This window comes from Syngnathus typhle, linkage group LG22 (genome assembly GCF_033458585.1).
Source record: "Syngnathus typhle isolate RoL2023-S1 ecotype Sweden linkage group LG22, RoL_Styp_1.0, whole genome shotgun sequence".
Taxonomy (NCBI): Eukaryota; Metazoa; Chordata; class Actinopteri; order Syngnathiformes; family Syngnathidae; genus Syngnathus; species Syngnathus typhle.
Genome location: NC_083759.1, coordinates 7,664,603 through 7,685,075, shown reverse-complemented (window position 1 = coordinate 7,685,075; position 20,473 = coordinate 7,664,603). Strand labels below are relative to the sequence as shown.

Genomic DNA, 20,473 nt, shown 5'->3' with positions numbered 1-20,473 from the left:
TTCGTGCATTTCCAAGAAGAACAATTTGTTAATTCAGTAAGTTTTATGCTGCCAGTTTTACGCAGACTTGTTTATTTGTAGACTGTCACGTCACGTTTGGATATTACAGTTTTTTAGTTGATAATATTTTTTATATAGGCAATGTTCTAAAAGGAGAGGATGTAGATAATTGCATGATTGTGTATTGTGCTAAAAGAATGTCCCGCACGGCTACCGTAGCTGTGACGAAGAAGCTGCTCTCGCTCCCCGGATGTAACGCAACCAAGTGATATATTTTGTCCTCTGAATCCTCGTGTGAGTTTATTAAACTGCTGTCCTCTGAACGTATGGTGCTTGCTTCGACGCACATAACGACAAACACATTTAAACATAAAAAGGCATCTGAAGGATAAACCATTGCCAGATCAGTAAATGCATTAATTAACATGAATTAAAATTTCCTTAGAAAATTTAACATCCCATCTCTGATGATGTTTCTGACATTCCTCCTGTTTGATATTCTTGCCCGCAAGTCTGCGAGTAGCATGTTTGTTCCCTGTCATGTTCTTTGACTCGCATCCTGCTAAGAGCCGAGACAGTCGCTGTTGCGTCAAACTGATCCCTAACAAGCTGTCAGCTCAAATTCCATAAAGCACGCATCAGCACTCGCCACACGAGACAGTTCTTGTTCAAACATCGCACACTTTTTGGAACCGCGTTCGGATTCATGATGAGATTACCGAGCGGCGTTGCCAGACAGGTGAACTTGATTTGCTCTAATATATTTGCAACATTTACACACGCATCATTATTTTTTCCATTATCAAAAGATAGCACACAACTCCCTGCTATTTCTCTTTTTTTTTATATACTTAAACAGTACCACTGCGCATTATCAATTTCAAACTCAACTACCTACAATCACGACACCGCTTGTGTGCAGTTCTTCTTGTCGCCTTAAGGGGGAGCGCTAAGGTGCTGGAGACACGAGCTTGTAATGTAGTACGTAATGTTTGAATGAGTGAGTGAGTGAGCGTCGACGGACACTCGAGAGGGCGAGAGAGAGACGGAGACAAAATCACAGCAAACAAGTCCACGGATGGACAACTGGCTTGCAAATCCTTTAAGGAGCTCCCACGCAACTTTGCACAAGTTGTGTGACTGCGTCACGATCCGTGTCTTTCTTTGAAGGGGGGCGTGGACGTCGGAGGAGCTGCAGCGTGCAACCAGCCAGTCAGTCATTCAGGCTTGCATATTACCTCTTGGCAGCACTATCAGCTTGGAGTGTGAGTGACGTGCGCGCCGGAGGAGCGCGCTTGGACGGACCTCGGTTGCTCACTGCAAATCCACGTTAGTGATGTGTTGCGCGCGGGTGCCTTTTTTTTCTAGTGTCACCAAAACCGGTCGTGCCAGTATTTTCAACCTGTGTTTTGGAAATATTTCGGCCTTTATTGTGAACGTCGGGGATGGCCATTTGGATTCCGAAGTGAGGATCTATCGCGTGTCAACACTGGCAGGTGTTGCGTTCACAGGGACTTTAACCAACTCGGCGTGGACGGATTACAGCGCCTATTCGCTTCCCCCCCCCTCACGGAAATGTGTTCACTTGTGTTTTAATCCACTAAAGGGGGGGACCGGGGGGGGGGGGGGGGGGGGAGATCTCACGATGCGTTCTAGGCACCGGGCTGGAAAGTGAGCGTCACTCCTATCTCCTTATTGCCTGCAGGCAAAACCGAAAAAACCATGACAAGCAACGGACCTGTGATCGTCTACGAGTGGCTCAAGACGCTGCAGTTGGCGCAATACGTGGAAGCATTCGTGGATAATGGCTATGACGACCTGGAGGTGTGCAAGCAGATCGGCGACCCGGACCTGGACGCTATCGGGGTTTACGTCGGGCACCACCGCCACCGGATCCACGACGCGGTGCGGCGTCTCAAGGAGGAAGCGAGAGACGCGGCGAGCGGGCTGTACTTCACCCTGGAGCCCATGCCGCCTTCTGCGGATGTCTACACCGGCCACATGGTGGACCAGTACGAGTCAAAGCTGCGCGCATCCAAGTCGTGGACCGAGCCGGCGCGCGGTGTGGGCTACATGGGCGCGCACAAGAACCTGACCCTGGGCAGCAGCAGCAACAGGAGGGAGGTGGTCATCTACCCCAAACTCAAACTCAAGATTATGATCCGGGATAAACTCATCAGGGACGGCATCAATCTGGCCAGGACGCCCTACTCCAATAAGGTAGGAGCGACGAGAATCCCCGCTGACACTTAACAACACAAATGCATCAAACTTCAACACAATTATAGAAAGCATCACCATAAAATACAATTACAACATAAGAACGGTCAATTTCCATTTTATAACATGCAAAAACTCAAGAGATTTGCTTTGACAAGTTTTCCCATTCAACAAGACGATGAAGATAAATGCTGACGTCATTGAGGGCAAGTGTACTGAGCTCTGTGAGGACGAATTTGAAAGCTCATCAAGAAACAGTCCCGTCGCTAATACCGTTTCAAGTTTGGGTGTGCACTATCGAGGATATGCACTGACATCACAGATTGGGGCGGCCATTATTGTTTGGGTGGCAAAAGCCTCGTCCGCTGCCACTGGACTCGTGAGGATGGCGATAGGCACACCCTATGGCACAACAACTCTTCACCATTGTTTAAGTTGCCTACCTAACAACTCTGCCACGATCTGCCACCAATAAAATGCTCAAAATGCTCCAGTACCAGCCTTGGCCCTATTAGCGCCCGCCGCTTTTTGCCACCCAAACAAACCGTCGGCCGGTCTGTGACGTCATGTGCATATCCCTTATTGATTCGGAAGGTGCTGGGCAGATTTGATTGACATGGTAACACATAGCGACTGAAATCCGATTGGACAATCTAATTGCTGCAAGTACTGGAATGTTTTGACCTGTAGAGAAGACATAAGAGGCTTGAAGTAAATGTCAGCGCGTTGAAGTGGCGCCGCCACACTGTCAGCCTGTCACCGTGACCAATGGGGAAGCAGTCGGTGCGGATCAATAAGCACGCGGTGGATCTCCCAAGGAGCTTTCATCATGCCTATGATTTCCTACGAGGGAAAAGGGGCCGAGCAAAGATGCAGACGGTCCCAACCAATTTGATTGTAAATTGCGAGCTCCGAGTTGTGATCTCAAGTGTCTGAATAAAGCGGCCAGTATTCGCTGACAAAGATGTCTCCAGGCCTTAGCGGTGCTTTTGTTTTGCCCTGGGTCTAAAAGTGGTTGATTTACAACCAAACTCCAATTGCAGTCCGTGTAACCGGATTCCGGCTACAAGCGAGGTCAGAGCATAGTTGCTCGTGGCCTCGGCGCCTCTCAAAGAGCCCAAAAAGGTTGAATCCTTTTTTTTCTTTTTTTTAACACGCCATTCATTTAGAGCAGGGGTGTCCAAACTTTTTGCAAGGAGGGCCAGATTTAGTAACGTGTAGGGGCCCGGATGCCAATAGTTTTTCCAGACATTTTTTAACTACAAAGATTTCATGCAAATTGGGACTTCAAACGCTGCGTGTTCGCTTCTCTTCCTTGCAGCCATTTCTGGGGACTGGCTTGATTTCATTTGTGTGGCGGGCTCTATCTAGTGTTGAAACTGAGAAGTGCACCAGAGTTGAGCTCAAGCTTCTTGTGCGGGCCATATTCAATTATGTTTTCAGAATTTCCTGCGGGCCAATAAAAACTGGACCGCGGGCCGCAGTTGGCCCACGGGCCGTAGTATGGACACCCCTGATTTAGAGCGAAGCTTTGGCATTGGGCCTCGAGGGAGGTCAAGGTTTTGAATTGGCTCCAGTCCAGTGCTCCCCCCGAAAGTGGGAAAGATAGAGTCGTGACCAGCGTCTGACCAACTGGCTTGTGATTGGTCTGGAAATAAGATGAGATACCCCCCCCCCCCCCTTATCCTTTTCACAGGGGGCAATTACAGGACACACCATGTCAGTCACAAGGGACATCCATTGTATAGCATGACCGCGTCCCCGCATCTTCCTCTAAAGCTTTGTCATGCTAAAATACCCAAAACAAAACCGATTCCCTCCCTTGTGAGACAAGCCATTACCAAACAATTCAGCCAAAGAGCTCAACTGGGGGAAATAAATACGCGCAATCCTTATCAAGACCGCCGAGAGCACTTGTTTGCGAGCGAGGATGATTTCTTCAGGTGTAAATAAACCCTTTCGAGATATGTCGTTGTCGCCGCGATCGAATGTTGGCGATGCCACGCAGACAGGTTGAGTCATGCAAAGCCGTTATTGTTAGCAGCGGCGGGAAGCGGACGCCGGGCAGGGCCATTGTTTGGGAAGAAGCAGAAGAGTCCTTTCGCCTGTTTTGCATAGCCAATTTCTGTCCATTCAAGCAGACGACGTCCAGCATTGTGCCGACGGCGGTGACGGATGATGATGATGAGACTGAGGTGGTTGTCTGGCGCTTGTAAATAGATGAGTACCTTGTCCTTTATTGTGCTGACGCGCTCCGGCTGCCAATAAGCTGGCGAACGCTTTGTGTGGCCGTGAAGGAAGGTTGGCCTTTATGTGACCCAAACACACAACGTTGATCTCAAGGAAAAGTGGACTTTTAGTCTTCTGCCGAGCCTCATTGAAAACAAAAAAGGGTTCCTGGATGAACGCTGTTATACGCATGCCAGGCCAGTAGGTAGTGATGTTGCAAAAACACGAAGCACGAAATTAAGACTTTATTGAATACGGCATCGTTCTTTTTTCTTTTCGTTGAGCCTCGGGCTCAGCTGGACCTCTGCCAAGACGTTTAGTGTGATGTCATCCGTTTCACCTTCAAACACTTTTTATAAAAAGCATTTGACATGCTGAAGGGAAAGTCATCTTTTGCAGATCGAGTATGTCCTGTTGCTACAGTTGAGCATTCCAGTGAAGCGTTAAATTTAGCTTCAAAGATTTGGCAAATATTCCTCGCCGTACATAGACAGCTGACATTTGGCCGATAGGAAGGAGGGGAAGATGGGAAAACTATTGAAAACAGCCTCGCTGTTGCCCCCCCCTTCCCCATTCCAACATTTTGCTGAAAGCACTGTTTGCCTAGTCTTTATTAAAGCGTATGTAAAGGCACCTTTAACATGTTTTGAAAACCACTCAGAATGTTCGATTATAGTCACCTGTATCCAAATAATATTATAGAATTTGAAATAAAATTGCATTCGTGAGCCAAACGCAGTCAATTTGTGTGTATTTCTCGATCTTTTCTGCCCCTGTCATGAACCGCGCCATTCTGGATCACATGGTACCGTGACATAGATGATAGGACTCCCCCCATTGTTTACCGATTGATAGCGCGATCCTTACAATTTCCTGGTGTTTTGTCTCCAATACTTCACATATAAGCATAATAGAGACAACAGAGCCACCCCAAGTTCACCTAGCCCCCCTCGAAAGTGCCAAGACAGAGCCGTGCAATTGCCAAAAGGGAGATTCTGGGGCATGAAAATGTTACCTTTATGTTATTTAAAATATGAAAAAGTTTAGGCTTATAACTATAGGTGTAACTTCGGTAGTAACATACTGTGTGCAAAGGGAATATAAGAATTAGCACACCAAAGTAATAATCGTTCATGGGTTTTCCCAGTCCAAAAAATTTATTTTCCGACTGTTTTCTACCCTATAAAAAATATGTTGCCGAATATATTCCATCCATCCATTTTCTGTACCGCTTAGTCCCCACTGGGGTCGCGGGCGTGCTGGAGCCTATCCCAGCCGTCATCGGGCAGTAGGCGGGGGACACCCTGAACCGGTTGCCAGCCAATCGCAGGGCACACAGAGACAAACAACCATTTGCACTCACACTCACACCTAGGGACAATTTGGAGTGCTCAATCAGCCTACCAAGCATGTTTTTGGGATGTGGGAGGAAACCGGAGTGCCCGGAGAAAACCCACGCGGGCCCGGGGAGAACATGCAAACTCCACACAGGGAGGGCCGGAGGTGGAATCGAACCCGCACCCTCCTAACTGTGAGGCGGACGTGCTACCCAAGTGCGCCACCGAGCCGCCGCCGAATATATTATTAAAAGAAATTATCTTTGCAACTTTCCTAGAATTTATTGAACTGGACAACCAGAACAATAACAGTATACAGCCATTGATTTTCTCCCGATCCAGCTGTACCTTCCGCGCCTCCGTTTTGCGATGCTTCAGTCGCTGAGCTACTTCTCACTGGTTCAAATTGGTAGCCTTGTATCCCAAGAAAGAAATCATACTCTTCTTCATTTTCGTCAGAAGGTGAAGAATCATCAGAGGGAGATTCGTCAGACGACATCGCTTCCACTTCTGTATCCGCCATTATGTTTACATGGGCTAAGTAACTTGGCAACGCTCGGCCTCCTATAATCTACGTCAGTGGTCCCCAACCTTTTTTGCGCCACGGACCGGTGACATGTCAGAAATATTTTCGCGGACCGGCATTTATATACATAAATAATACATTTATATAAATAAATAAATAATACATTTATAATAAATATAGAAATAATACATTTATAATAAATATATAAATACGATGAAATAAAATGATACGACTGACATAAAAACAAGTACAAATGACAAAAATAAAACTCACCATTACGTTGAATTAGTGGGAGCACTGAGTTTGTTTCTCAGAAACGAGCCGGTCCCATCTAGACGCAATCGGAGACAATGACACCCGAAGTGATTAAGGTTTGTCTTTTATTGCAGGATGCTTGGTCTCCATGTGTTGAAGCAGTTTTGAATGCTTCATTGCCTGGTTAGTTAGCCTGTCGCCACATATTAGCTTTGCGGGCTCGACTGGGAAAACATGTCACGTGACCGAGACGAGCGTCTTGACCTGAATTAATTGATCGCCGATAAAAAAAAAAAAAAATCTGTGCGGCTTGGCGGCCCGGTACCAAGTGACCCACGGACCGGTACCGGTCCGCGGCTCGGTGGTTGGGGACCACTGATCTACGTCACAGTCACTTCGGCAATTTCAGGGATGAACTTCAACGATCACATCCAAACCGTTGATTTTTCATCGATTACTCCTCAATTCGCAATCTTTTTCAAAAATTCACAACAGTTGCCAAAAATACAAGTCCATCTTTATCAAATACATTTTCCGACCCCATAGTGTCTTTACATGCCCTTTAAGTGTTTCGTAAACGTACGCAAGTCATAAAAAATAGCCCTTGAGGACCCCCCCCCCCTTCTCTGTTATACTGCACAAATGGAGAAAGTCCATTAGCATAGTGACCTGGGTTTTTTTTTCCCCAGGAAATTAATGCTTAGAAACTCACTCTGGTGTCCAAGGCAGATTAATATTATTATTATTATTATTTTGGACCACTAGGTTTCGGATGTCTTAAAAGCCTTTTGTGAGGCATTAATGACATGTTAAGAACTTTGTCCACAGCTAATACGATGAACTTTAAACCCTAACCTTATGCTTGGTGCATGATCATGCAGGTTAGCTGAAATGCTCCTCGGAAAGTGAAAAGAAATGTTGAAAAAGTAACAAATATTTTATGGATGTAAAATGAGGCTCATGTGGATTCACTTTTTTTTTCATACCGACAGTTTGTTTTCTGCCCGAAGAAGCAAATCATCTCTAGGGAGCGTTTCAAAATGTGGGAAAATGTTCAATATTATGTGTTTGCAGCTGGCTTGCTCCACTCCAAAAAAAAAAATACGGGGTGAGAGGTGCTTGCTCTGTTTTTCACATGATCAGGTAACTTGGGAGTTTGCGGATATGTGAATCCAGTTAGTGTGTGTGTGTCTGTGTGTGTGTGGGGGGGGGGGGACAGTTCACAGGCCTCACGTTTACAATTCGCCCTGCGTTCTCCTGTTTCAGCCATACGAGTCCAACGTGATAGGAATCGTGCAGACTTCTACCCACGGCCGCAATGGACTTTCAAAAATACAAAACCTGATTTTTCCAAAACCCAGCCGCCAAAGCCACTTTCACTTAACTTTGATAAGCGGTTCAGTCATCAGCCTTACAAAAACACCATAAAATTTCGTAGACATGTGACCTGTTTCCTCAGTCGCGCCGCAAATGAAGCAGGCCAGCAGGCCAGGGAGACGTTAGTTTAGCGCAGTGATTCCGTTTTCCGCTGTTTGCAGAGGAACACGTCCTGATCGCACACGTTCATGACAGATGCATTATCAGAGCTATTCTAGGCCAAGGCTCCCAGACAGCCTGTCTACAGAACCACATCGTGTGTGTGTGTTTGTGTATGTGTATATCTTTGTGCTACATTTTAAGAAAAAAAAAAAAAGCTAATGAATAGCTTGCACTTTGTTGTTGTGCAGCGCTGTTAGCCGTAAATAGTTAATTTTGCTCTACAGGTCGTCTCGATGCCCCTCCCCCCCTAAACTCATAACATTGGTTTTATACGGCACTTAAAATATTCATACATGTGAACCTCAGGCTACTGCGTGTTCACCAACCACAAACCCCAATGGAAAAATGGGCTCCATGTTAGCAGAAACAATATTTACTCTCACCAAGAAAGTGTCGCTTTAGTGGTACGATAATATGCTGGGGAGGTTTGTCTGCCGGTCTGCAAAATGTTCCAGTTGAGATTTGCAGAATGTTTTATAATTTTCAGAATTGTAAGGTGGGGATTGGGCTGGTGAGTGACGTGGATGCCGATGAACGAGAACGCCGCGTCGGTTGTCGTGAGTGACACTAACAGTTATTCAATTAATCATCCCAGTACTAATCGGGTCAAAAGCTTCTGTTCAAATTGTCATCTCTGGTTTTTGTTTGTTTTTTGCCGTCGACCTTGAACATGTTGGCAAACCAAGACGTTGCCGCCCCAAAGGGAGCCAAAGTGACAAGCGAGCAGGTGCGAGCATCTGGCGCTGTCACAATGCAGATTGCAGACACGCTGGCGAACGATTTCAGTCTTTCCCACTCACTCGCCGTGCTCATTACTCTGATTACACCGGAGAATTAGCTTTCATAAATAGAAACTGATTTTCTTTTTTTTTTTTTTTTTTACTGTATTCACTATTCTGAGGCGCCTTGAGGGGTCTCGTGACCTCAAGTGTGGTCATAATTGCCTCTGAGTCCCGCATAGCTCCAAGCAGGGGAGGTCACACAAAGTACTGCAGGTGTTTGGATCAAACAGTCGCCATGGCAACTGTAGATATTTAAACAACAAAAGCGGTTGTCGTATTGGCATTAATAAAATACAGTACAAGCTCTCGTGAGTTGATTAAACTGAATTCAAAGATCTGACACTGCCGAGTTGTATTTAACATAATACTTGGCTCACATTTTCCTTTTTTTTTAATTTTCTGTTCCCGGAGCTCTTTCAGTCATTACACATATAAATGCTCTCCACGTGTAAGCTCCCTTTTCATAAGTGCAACTTTTGCCTTCTGAAACAAAACAAAAACCTGACTGAGCACATTGGACGCATTTCCTTCTGGAGGGAGTAATCCTATTTTTCCAGAGGAAGATGACATCGACATGGAGCGCTGACGGCATTTCCTAAAACTGCGTAAATCACAACTGCTTCTTGGAATGTTTGTGTGGAGGTATAGTTGGATCTACATAACAAGTGATTCTAATTATTTGCATGTAGCTACAGTGCGGCTCATGTCAGTCCATTGATGGTAAACCACCAAAATAAAACATTTTAATCATTGTAACGATGCAAAAAAAACTAGTGGACTTTTACCCACAGTAATTTGATTGTTTCTGTTTCTTATCGATTCGCACTTGTGGGGCCCTTTATGGCCCACGTGCTTTAGGTTGTGCACCCCTTACTTAAACCAGGCCAGTGTGTCATGAGTGAGCGACAGACACGGAGCGCCAGTTTGATGACAGTCTCATCTGGCTTGCAAGGCATGCCAACACTCAACACTTCCTCCCCGATCCCTAATTGGCCCATTTCCAAGGTATGAGGGCGGAGCCTGGTTGAAAGCTCTGATCCAGGAGACCACACTGGTGTTGACGTCGCAACCTGAATGCTTTTACCGTCAGAGTTTGCTGGAGGAGGATTAAGTTGTACGCAACCTGCTGAGTGTCTGCCCGCCACTCCCCGCCGCCAGCCCGCCCGCCATCTTGCCTCTGGCTCTGCATACCTGAATGCGGATTCTAATTGTCTGGCAGTTTGCATTCCCCCAAAACACCCATGTAGGCCGACAATTGCACGTACCGTCATAAAAATTCCAATTTTCCATATTTTTTTAAGTTTCTCTCGGCGCAAAACTACCTGGTTGAAAAAAAAAAAAGTCTTAGCTCTTTTGATAGCAAACTTAAATCCACAAAAAACTACCCCAACTGTCCATTAGCCGATCCATCTCGTCACCCGCACTCGTGAAGGTCAAAGTTCATGGCGCTAATTGCTTCAGTTTGACCCCACAACATCGGGAACGGCGTACTGGGGGTTAGCGTCCCTGCGGCTTCTGCCAAGACACGTCTGGTCAAGTTGCAACATGCACTGTTATTAAGTTCTTATGAACTTGGCCTACCGAGGACTAGTTCAAGACGTCCTGCCCTTAGGAGATAGAAAGAGGGCGGACTATATTTAGACGCGACGCTTTCCAGCTCAGTTCATGATCTTGATTCGCCGAGAGATCGTCTTTTCTTGCGCTTCACTTGGTCGTCCGTCCATCAATCCCGAAGAACCCGCAATTCTCATGTCAGCGAAGTCTGCAAGTGCCAAACCAAGCCTTGTTTACTTTAACAGCACGCCACCATTTTGAATTTGGTGTCTTCTGTGTTTGACTTTGCTAGTTACGATCACAGGGGAACAAGGTTTTCTTTGACCTGATGTGACTTTACCTTACGCAAGCGCTCCACTGAGCTCAAGTTCTAATGATCAGTTTGCTTTAAGAGGATTTTGCCCTAAAGTGCTTACTCATTTCTACGTGAGGAAACGTTTGAACAATGGAGTCTTTTTATGACTAGTTTTACTAGTTTCAGGACTTGCTGCAAGCAGAGTTTCTAGCAAATGTGATTGCATACTTTTGTTTTCTGCTTTAATGCGTGCGCAATGTCACTATTCATCCACTGCCTCCTTTGCAACATTTGTTGTATGGCTTTAAATCAGGGGTCACCAACCTTTCTTAAACCGAGAGCTACTTCCTGGATACTGATTAAGGCAAAGGGCTACCAGTTTGACACACACTTCTGAAATAGCCAATTTGCTCAATTTAGCTTTCACTATGTGTTATTATTGTCATTCCCAGTTCACATGTAAGTGTGATTTTAACAAGAATAGCAAAAATACAGTCAAACCTCGGTTTTCGACCACAATCCGTTCCAGAAGGCGGTTCGAGAAGCGAATCGGTTGATTTCAGAATCTATTTTTCCCATTACAAATAATGGAAAAAATTGTAGTCCGTTCCAAGACTAAAAAAAAACCCGCCTTTTATTAAGCGTTTTCTCATTTGCGCATTTTTGTCCGATCGCGCAACCGTAGCACACCGCCAAACGCCCAACCGTAGCCCGTCCCCCACCACGTAACTGCACCGCGCTGGTCGCCTTATTGTGACAGAGCCGTCGCTGAAATTTAGACAATATTTTTAAAGTCTTGATGTACTTTCCAGAATTTAAGTGGACCCAAGTGTGCAGGGAGCATAATTTTGTCCGATCGCGCAACTGCAGGGCACCGCCGAACGCGCAACCGTAGCGCGTCGCCCATCCCGCAACTGCACCGCGCTGGTCGCATTATTGTGACAGAGCCGTCGCTGAAATTTAGAAAATATTTTTAAAGTCCTGATGTACTTTCCAAAAATGAAGTGGACCTCAGTGCGCAGGGAGCTTAATTTGGTCCGATCGCGCAACCACGGCGCGCCGGCCGGGCGCTCACTGTCGCATTGCTTTAAGAGCGTCTTTGTGTTTTAGGATGGCTTTACTGCTCCCACTTGCTTTCTTTGGAAGCATGATAAGGGGTTAATACAATCATCAAAGTAACGAAAATACAATAACTAGTCAGTCGGCATCCGGGCCGCGCGGTCGGGTTTTCTCTGGTCCTCCCGGCTCATCACGCGAAGTTCGACCTCCGAATTTTGTTCAACAACCGAAGCAAAAAAATCTTGAATTTTTTGTTCAAATTCCGATTTATTCGAGAACCTGGACGTTCAGAAACCGAGGTTTGACTGTAAAATAAATAGATGCAGCTCACAGACAAGTGCCGCTATTTGAGCTAATTTTAGAACAGTCATGCGGGCGACTCATGCTGTCCTCTCGGGCGACCTGGTGCCCGCGGGCACCGTGTTGGTGACCCCTGCTTTAAATCATCAGCTCATTTCACGTTGCATTTGGCGGACCTTCATGTCCTGCCAGTCCTTGTTGTGGTTTTTGGAATCCAACGTTTGGCACCTGCGCTTGGCCTAGTAAGGTATTCTCATGACGTTTGTATTTCAAATAATCTTCTCCACATCACATCAGTAAAGCCCGTTATTGAAAATTCATTAATAAGCGGCCCTTTTGAAATCCACGCTGGAACTAAAGAAATGTCCGTTTTGAGGCGCGGCCGTTCTGTTAATCTGCTAAATCTCATCTTTTCCGGCGTGAATCCGGGCGTCCTAAACTGCAGAGGCGCACAAAAGCTTGAAACAATAAACTGGTTTACTGACAGCTCGCCGACCGGAGCTGAGTGAGCGAGACGAGGCGGGGGTCATGCATCTGGAATTCTTTTTTTTTTTTGTCTGTGCTCCGCCAAACATCCTCGCCCAGTTTCACTTCATGCTCGCTCACTCACTGGAAAGACAGGCTGGTAAACAAACAAACACACTGGCAGGCCTGTCCAGCCAAGGAGAGACTGGCGGACTGGTGGTGAGCAATAAATAAATAAATAAATTGGTGAATCTGCAGATGCCAAGCCAAAAGTATATGCGTAAATATTTCGACCACTCTTTGCAGAGGATAAATATGTAAGTGTTAGTCTACAAGTGTTGCGCAACATTTGCTTTACTCTAATATTATGAGTCTTTCCCATTGAAATAAATTAAAACGTTTTACATATTAATGGCATATTCATACGTCAAAAATGCGAATTGGGGCAGTTATACAATACATAATAAAATACAATAACAATCGTTTGTTAATCACATGAATACTTTTTCAAATCGGCCATCCAACAAATCGGCCCAGCCCTCGTCAGTGAGAGAGTCTTTTTGAAATACCCATCAGGGGGAAAGCATGGGAACGCTTGCGGCGAGCTCCCCCCAGGACGGCCGTATTGTGCACTGAGTTTCGCTGATGGTCACTTCACCATGAGAACACACTGTCAGCCCACAACAATGGCCCGCAGGACCCGAGCCGCTTCGTCTTGTGTGCAGCCATCCCTGTCCATTCCATTTATGGAATAGTGGCGCCCAAAGCCCCCGCTCCAGCCCCTCCTCCGCTCACCACCCCTCCTCGTCCGCCGCCACATTCCTCAAACTGCACACGGTGACCTTAAATGTGTACCAGCTGGTAAGCGTACATCCCCCTCGGATCCGGCAGGGTGACCGGAATAGCTGAGTCAGATCGGATTACCCTGCTAATATTTCCCCCCAAGATGACTAAAGGTGTAACTCGGGCCATTAACGGCGAGGCGGCGCGGCAGCGGGTCACCCTTCCCGAGTTGGAGGGCGGCTGGGGCTTCTCTTTTGTCATGCAGAAATCCCACGGCGAGGCTTTCCACACATTATGTAAAAAAAACTATTTGTGTACAAAGCAGCCCTTGCTCTCATTATTTGTCATTAATCACAATGTATTATGGCGACTTCCTCTTTTCAGCACATGTAGGGCAACTTGCAAGCAGCTCATGTTAATGTGGGAAATCAAAGCCACACGCTGTTCGGACTGATCATTACCTTTTCAAAAGCCACGCAAATCGAGTGCCGCTGGTAAGCGTAATCCTAATCAGGATATTGTTGAATCCTTTTCAGTTTTGGAGGAGACTGATGATGGTTTTGTTAGGCTTTTGTTACATTTCTCTGTAGCTTAATTGCTCCAACATGATTTGGACACATTACAAAAATATTTTTAAGCATTCTAAAATGTCACTTTGAGTTTGTTGAAGATCAATTTGTCAAATTGTCTGAAGAATAGATCAACTAAAATGACTGTTAGTGTTCTGGTGTTCCGCAAGGTTCCATCCTCAGCGCACTTCTTTGTAGATGAATGATCTATCATTTGCCTAAACTTTACAAGGAGCCTTCCCAAAACTCTACCAGCCATGTTGAAAAACTTTTAGAAGTTTTACTTTTTTTTGCCTGAAATGACTTAATGATTCATTAACACAATTAGTGAGCTTCATTTTGTGAGTCACAATTAACATACTAAGCGAACGTTTTAGCCATCCAACATCAAACGTGTTTTGGTCTGTTTCCATGCGTGTGTTGTGCTCTGTGGTTAGCAGGCGGGGCCTTGCTGTGATACACATGTTGTTTATTTCTATCAAAGGAAATTGCATCCCTTTAGTGATGCAGCTTTTTATGCGCATCGCCACCGCTAGCTAACGTGTGGCGTGGAACCTTTGACTTCCAGGCCACAGGAGTCTGCACTGATAGTAATATGATGTGTAAATAGATTTTAAGGCCGTATGTATTATTCTGCCCGAGTTTGCAGTCTCCTTATTTCAAGCTTTCTTTGCCTTTGTAGTCCAGCCCAAAGACACTTCCTGTCTTGATTTGCTGGAACTTGAGACAGCCTTGGGAAGTCAAAGCAGCCAAAGAATAACAAAGCTTTTTTTTCTTTTTTCCACTCACGCAAGCGACTGTTTGATTTGTGTCATCCTGGAATTTTTTTCAGTCTCTCCCCTGAATGTATCACACCTACCGCCTGTTTACCGTTGACAAAGTGGGGATCAAAGTGAGCCGGCAGTGTTCCAGGTCTTCATGTTTGGCAGTGACAACTATCTGTCCTGGCTTTTCCTTTCCTTGCTGACAAGAAGCATAAAACATTTATGATGGTGCTCCTCACCACCCACCCCCCCAGTCACTGATCCGCATTGACAAAAGGTTCATTATAGGATAGCAGGCAGATGTGACGTCTGCTACCTCCTTGTTTCCAAATATTGTGTGTGTGTGTCCATGCGTGAGTTTTTCTGTCTGGTAAAAAGGTTACCAAGGAAACATGTTAGCAAGCTGATCCTGTGCGCAAAAGGGTCAGTCCGAGGCAGGTGCTGCTGATGTTGTCTGCTGCACTAATCGCGATTAGGGGTGTAACGATACATCGATACACATCGATTAATCGATATAATGCTCTACGATTTATTGGCATCGATGCTAAACGTAAACATCGATTTATATCGCCGTGTTTGACCTCGGACATTAGACGCGACTTTATTTTGAAATCCAGTTCATTGTTGCTTGCTTCCTCTTTCCGGGAGCAGTGCGCCGGGCGTTGTTGTGTTGTGAGCAGAGCAGGCACGTGAAAGGGGAGTCGACAACTAGTACGCTGCTCCTGGGCTGGTGCTATGGCTAGTGTCCAAAAAGACGAGGAAATTTGCTCCCCTTTAGGCTTCAAGTCATTCGTTTGGAAGCACTTTGGATTCCAAAGAAAAGATGGCTCAACCGACAAGACACGTGCAGTTTGTAAATCCTGCCATGCGGTGATCAAATATTCAGGGAGCACAAATCTCGCCGCACATTTAAAGAAAAAACACGACATCAAAGTTCAGTGTTAAAATAAGCACTTTGTATACTGCAATACTCTTGTAATTTCCTAAATAAAGAGTTTGCAGTACCTTGTTGATTTTGCGTATGAATTGTTATAAATCAGGATATTGTTCTATATTTTTTATTAAAAAAAGAAAAAATCGATTGTAGAGCACTATATCGCGATATATCGTGAATGAATCGCAGCAGGCTTTAAGATATCGGCAAATATCGTATCGTAGTTCTTTGTATCGATATTATATCGTATCGTGACAAAACCCGCGATTTACACCCCTAATCGCGATTGCTGCTGAGTCACTACTTGACCAATTTTGAAATACCGTTTTTTTCCGTGTATAGTGCACAAAATTTTACTAATTTATTGTCCTAAAATCCGGGGTGCGCATTATACATGGGTACAAAAAAAAAATAATTTTTTTTTTTTTTTTTTTTAATTTTTTTTTTTTTTTTAAGTCCCAATGATCGTCACACACGCAGGGAGGCAATGGGTCCCATTTTTATAGTCTTTGGTATGGTCTTAACTAGGCTGGATGTAATTTTTTTTGTTGGCGTTGATTTCTCCGACTGCCCATAAACGCACCACCGCGCTTCGTGCGCGCACGGGACAGCAAACGAGCAGGTGATCGAGCAAGCGTCTGATACGAGAGCATTGCGGTCGCATGGAGCGTGTTTGAAGTGAACAGCAGAGAAGAAAGGCAAAGTGTTGTGAAATAAAATGCACAGAACGGATGCGCAAGACACGTCAGCTATATAAAGAGCGAGAGTTGTTTTCTTCCTATTAGTTTCAATTCACAGTTTAATTAGCAGTTTCAATCAGCAAATAACAAAATGCGTATTACAGGTAATATTTTATTTCACAACACTTTGCCTTGTTCCTTTGGTCTCTGCTGTTCATCCTAAAACACAAAGGCGCTCTTTAAGCAATGCGACAGTGAGCGCCCGGCGCGCTGCACCAAATTAAGCTCCCTGCGCAGTGCGCACTGAGGTCCACTTAAATTTTAGAAAGTACATCAGGACTTTAAAAATATCTTCTAAATTTCAGCGACGGCTCTGTCACAATAATCGACCAGCAGTTGGGCGGTCGGCGGCGCGCTACGATTGAGCGTTCTCTCGCACGCTCTCTCTCTCGCTCTCTCTCGCTCTCGCACACACGCAAACCGGATATCATACGGAGGCCGCCATTACAGATGCGCAGAACGGATGAGCAAGACACGTCAGCTATATAAAGAGCGAGAGTTCAGTTCTCTACCTAAATCCGTATTACAGGTAATATTTTATTTCACAACACTTTGACTTGTTCCTTTCTTCTCTGCTGTTCACTTCAAACACGCTCCATGCGCACGGAGCGCGGTGGTGCGTTTATGGGCAGTCGGAGAAATCAACGCCAACAAAAAAAATTACATCCAGCCTAGTTAAGACCATACCAAAGACTATAAAAATGGGACCCATTGCCTCCCTGTGTGTGTGACGATCATTGGGACTTAAAAAAAAAAAAAAAAAAAAAAAAAAAAATTTTTTTTTAAAAAAAAATTCATAAAAATTGGGTGCGTATTATACATGGGTACAAGCTTTTTTCCAGCATCAGCATGCCATTTTTAGGGGTGCGTACTATACATGGGGGCGCACTATACACGGAAAAAAACGGTAGGTCATTGTGTGTGTGTAGAGGCGTCGGATGCCAGAATGTCCTCGAAGCGCCCGTCCAAGCAACAGCCAAATAGCGAGCCCCTGGAGGAATGTCTGAGATGAAGAGCTTCCGCCGCCGTTAATCCTATAGGGTCTTGACGCTAGAATGTCACGTCGAGGAACCCGCTGACACGGCCAATTCCGGCAATGCCCGCGAGGCTCTCAGCTGCTAAGCGGCTCCTAACCGCACGTCACATATCCCAAGCGGCCGAGGGTCGGAGGTCAAGCGTTGGGCTCGTGCCACTCGGCTGCGGCGGCGTGCCAAGCTCCCGTTTCCAGTATAAAATTCAAAATGCTAATTTGGGGCCACTTGGTTGCTACAGGGCAGCTGCTCGCTCGCTTGACACACTAGTCATTTGCCAAATTAGCACAATGTACATGATTTGTTCAAAATGTACATGAAACCTGTACTAAAACATGTTTTTTGTTTCTCTTTTGGGTACACCTGATGTTTGGAAACTAATTTTCACCTTAAGGTAAGAAAGATCTTATGTTTCTAAACTATTGGGGCACACTGAAAAACACATTAAGTTAAAGTTAAAGTCCCAATGATCGTCACACACACATATGGGTGTGGTGAAATTTGTCCTCTGCATTTAACCCATCCCCATGTGATTTTGAGCCATCCCCTGGGGGAGAGGGGAGCAGTGAGCAGCGGCGATGCCACGCTCGGGAATCATTTGGTGAATTGAATCCCCCAATTCCAACCCTTAATGCTGAGTGTCAAGGAGGGAGGTAATGGGTCCCATTTTTATAGTCTTTGGTATGACCCACCCTGGGTTTTAACCCACAACCTTCCAGTCTCAGGGCGGACACTCTACCACTAGGCCACTGAGCTTAGTGTAAGAAAGGATGCCAAATACATGATCGAACTTTTAGTTGTATCTTGCACTAAGTGCATGTTTTCTATTATTTGATTTCTAAATGTAGCAATTTAAAGCGTTTATCTCCATTTAATTATATATCTATCAGCAGAGGCAAAGCTGCTGACTCGTGCACTATCTGAACGTTGGCTAACTATGTCGCTGGGGCGGGGAAGATTAGCTCTCATTGGATTCCTTTAGGAAAGGTCGTTGATGCAGTACCGCGCTCAAATCCACTCTCGACCTCGTCGGCCAACCCGACACCCTCCACTCACGCTTGACACTATTTTGTAAACGTGCCAAGTATCCAGTTAGCATTTGTCGGCCGTGTTTGTTTTGCTGAACTAATGGGAGTACATGTTTGTAGGATTGTGCTTGTTTTTTTTCACTCCACTAAAGTGAAAATTAAGTGAAATATGTATTGTTACTCCCTCATCCTGAGTTATTGGACAAATATTGATTACAAGTTAGAGCACTGCGATGCCAATGCTTTTGGTTAGCTTGTCTGTGGCGTTCCCGTTGGGTTAGCATTTAGCTATTGACTATGTTGTATTTGATTCTCATGTATTTTGTCAGGGGCTTTCATCTTTTCATCCCTCCTTGCACAATATTTTGAAGCAGACCTCTTGTATCACCGCTGGTCATTGTGATAAGGCATCAACAGAAAACGAGCTCTTTTGAATGACCTTGCTTGTCAAAATATTAGTTTCTCCTGCAAATTTTTTTTTTTTTTTAAATAATCTATTTATGACTCTTCTTTTGAAACCGTAAAAGAGGACGGATGTTGATTTATTTTCCCTTCCTATTATTGGCCCACATTCAGAGCTAATGACATCTAGTGCGCCATAAAATGCCATAATCATTATCTCGTCTGAACGGACGTTCTCATGCAGAACTCTTCATTAGCCTCCGTCTCTGCGATGGCGCCGTGCCGCAAATGCCACCGCTGCAATCTTTGCTGACCACGTGTTCTCGTAAAAACACCCACTGTGCTGGCTTTATACCGGGTGGGCGGACGCTGCCCACGCAGTTTCGGGTCAGGCTGCTGGAGAAAATAATGGATAGGAGAATGTGGTTGGATGCCGTACGTGGTCAAAATGTCACCCTGAAAGTTATTTTTTATATAATGTGAGATCAGATGAGGTGATTAATGAGGTTACGCGATACATATTTTAAGTGCGTGTTTCCGAACAGCAGTCGACCTTCCTTCGGCGCCCCTCGTGGAAAATGAAAGCGCGCTAACGAGCTTCGGAGTGGAGCAGCGCCTCGTTCGGTGCCTCCACACCGCCAAGGAAATGAACGGCTGTGTGCAAACATGAGCTTACCCGATGACCCAAGTGCAATGGGCTCATTTACTCAACGGCTCTTTGTCGACTTGGCAACACAAGTGGCACAGATGGCTGCTTAACCTCAAGTTGTCTGTTTGGAAAATTGAAAATCCAGTCAAGCACAAAAGAAGCGATTTTGATTGGTCCAAAATGGCTCACACGATTCTATGACCGATTACTACCGGTTATTGGCTCAAATCAATAAGCAATTAAAAGGAAAAACTAAACCATATGGAATTTGGGTGAGCCTGTATTGAATCTTTTCTAAGCATATTAACGAGGCTTCAATACAAGATGAAAGTCTTTGCACCTCAAATGAACTTCGACGATGGAGGCGCTCTCACGCCCACGCGGAAACGCCGGTTAATCGTTAATCCGCTAAGTTAATCATTAATCGAGAAATGACTAGCTTACGGAGTAATGAAAGAGATGCAAACGGCAGCCTTTGGTTTTTGCTTTGGCAAATGTGAAGGCAAATTATTTTTAGCAATTACTATCTGTTAGCCTTTGCTGCAGGAGACAAGGTTGACAGCTTCAATTATATTTTAAATCTCTTTTGCTCATTGAATCTGAAATAAGGAGTCCTTTGGCCCTTTCATCCAGGAAGCTGGCAGAACGCATGTGAGGAATCGCTAAGCAGCCTGGGTAATTATTTTTAAATCAATATTGTGACAAGCCGAACAGCCTTCGCGTGTGCCAAATTCCGTCCGGCGCCTCAGATCTGAGCGCTCCGCATCCCCCGCGGATTCTCCCTCCTGAGATCCAAAATTTTGGCCTTGATTGGTTTCCCGCATGATACCTTTCGCATGACGGCCATCTGCATTGCTAACACGGTCGCGTCATTGACCATAAACCTCGGCGGAGATCTGCTGCTCGGCGCTTTCAATGCCTGCCTTTCGAAATGAACTTTTGCTACTGCGGTAAACATAGGTTTGCTAACTTAATGATTACGCTAAATAGCATCCATGTTTACGCTAACCCA

The 20,473-nt window shown here is 45.3% G+C and overlaps 1 protein-coding gene across 5 annotated transcripts in view; it reads left to right on the top strand.

Annotated features, from left to right (window-relative positions):
• Positions 1-993: 993 nt before the first annotated feature.
• The window catches only part of sash1a (SAM and SH3 domain containing 1a), an 87,117-nt gene continuing 67,637 nt past the window's right edge, over positions 994-20,473 (top strand). For 2 of the 5 annotated variants that reach the window (XM_061269683.1, XM_061269682.1), the window contains exon 1: positions 996-2,220. In XM_061269683.1, the coding sequence (XP_061125667.1) occupies positions 1,723-2,220 (498 nt within the window). In that variant the 5' untranslated portion in view covers positions 996-1,722. Of the gene's footprint in view, positions 2,221-20,473 lie in introns of all 5 variants that reach the window. The other 3 variants (XM_061269681.1, XM_061269685.1, XM_061269680.1) reach the window with 3 other exon arrangements.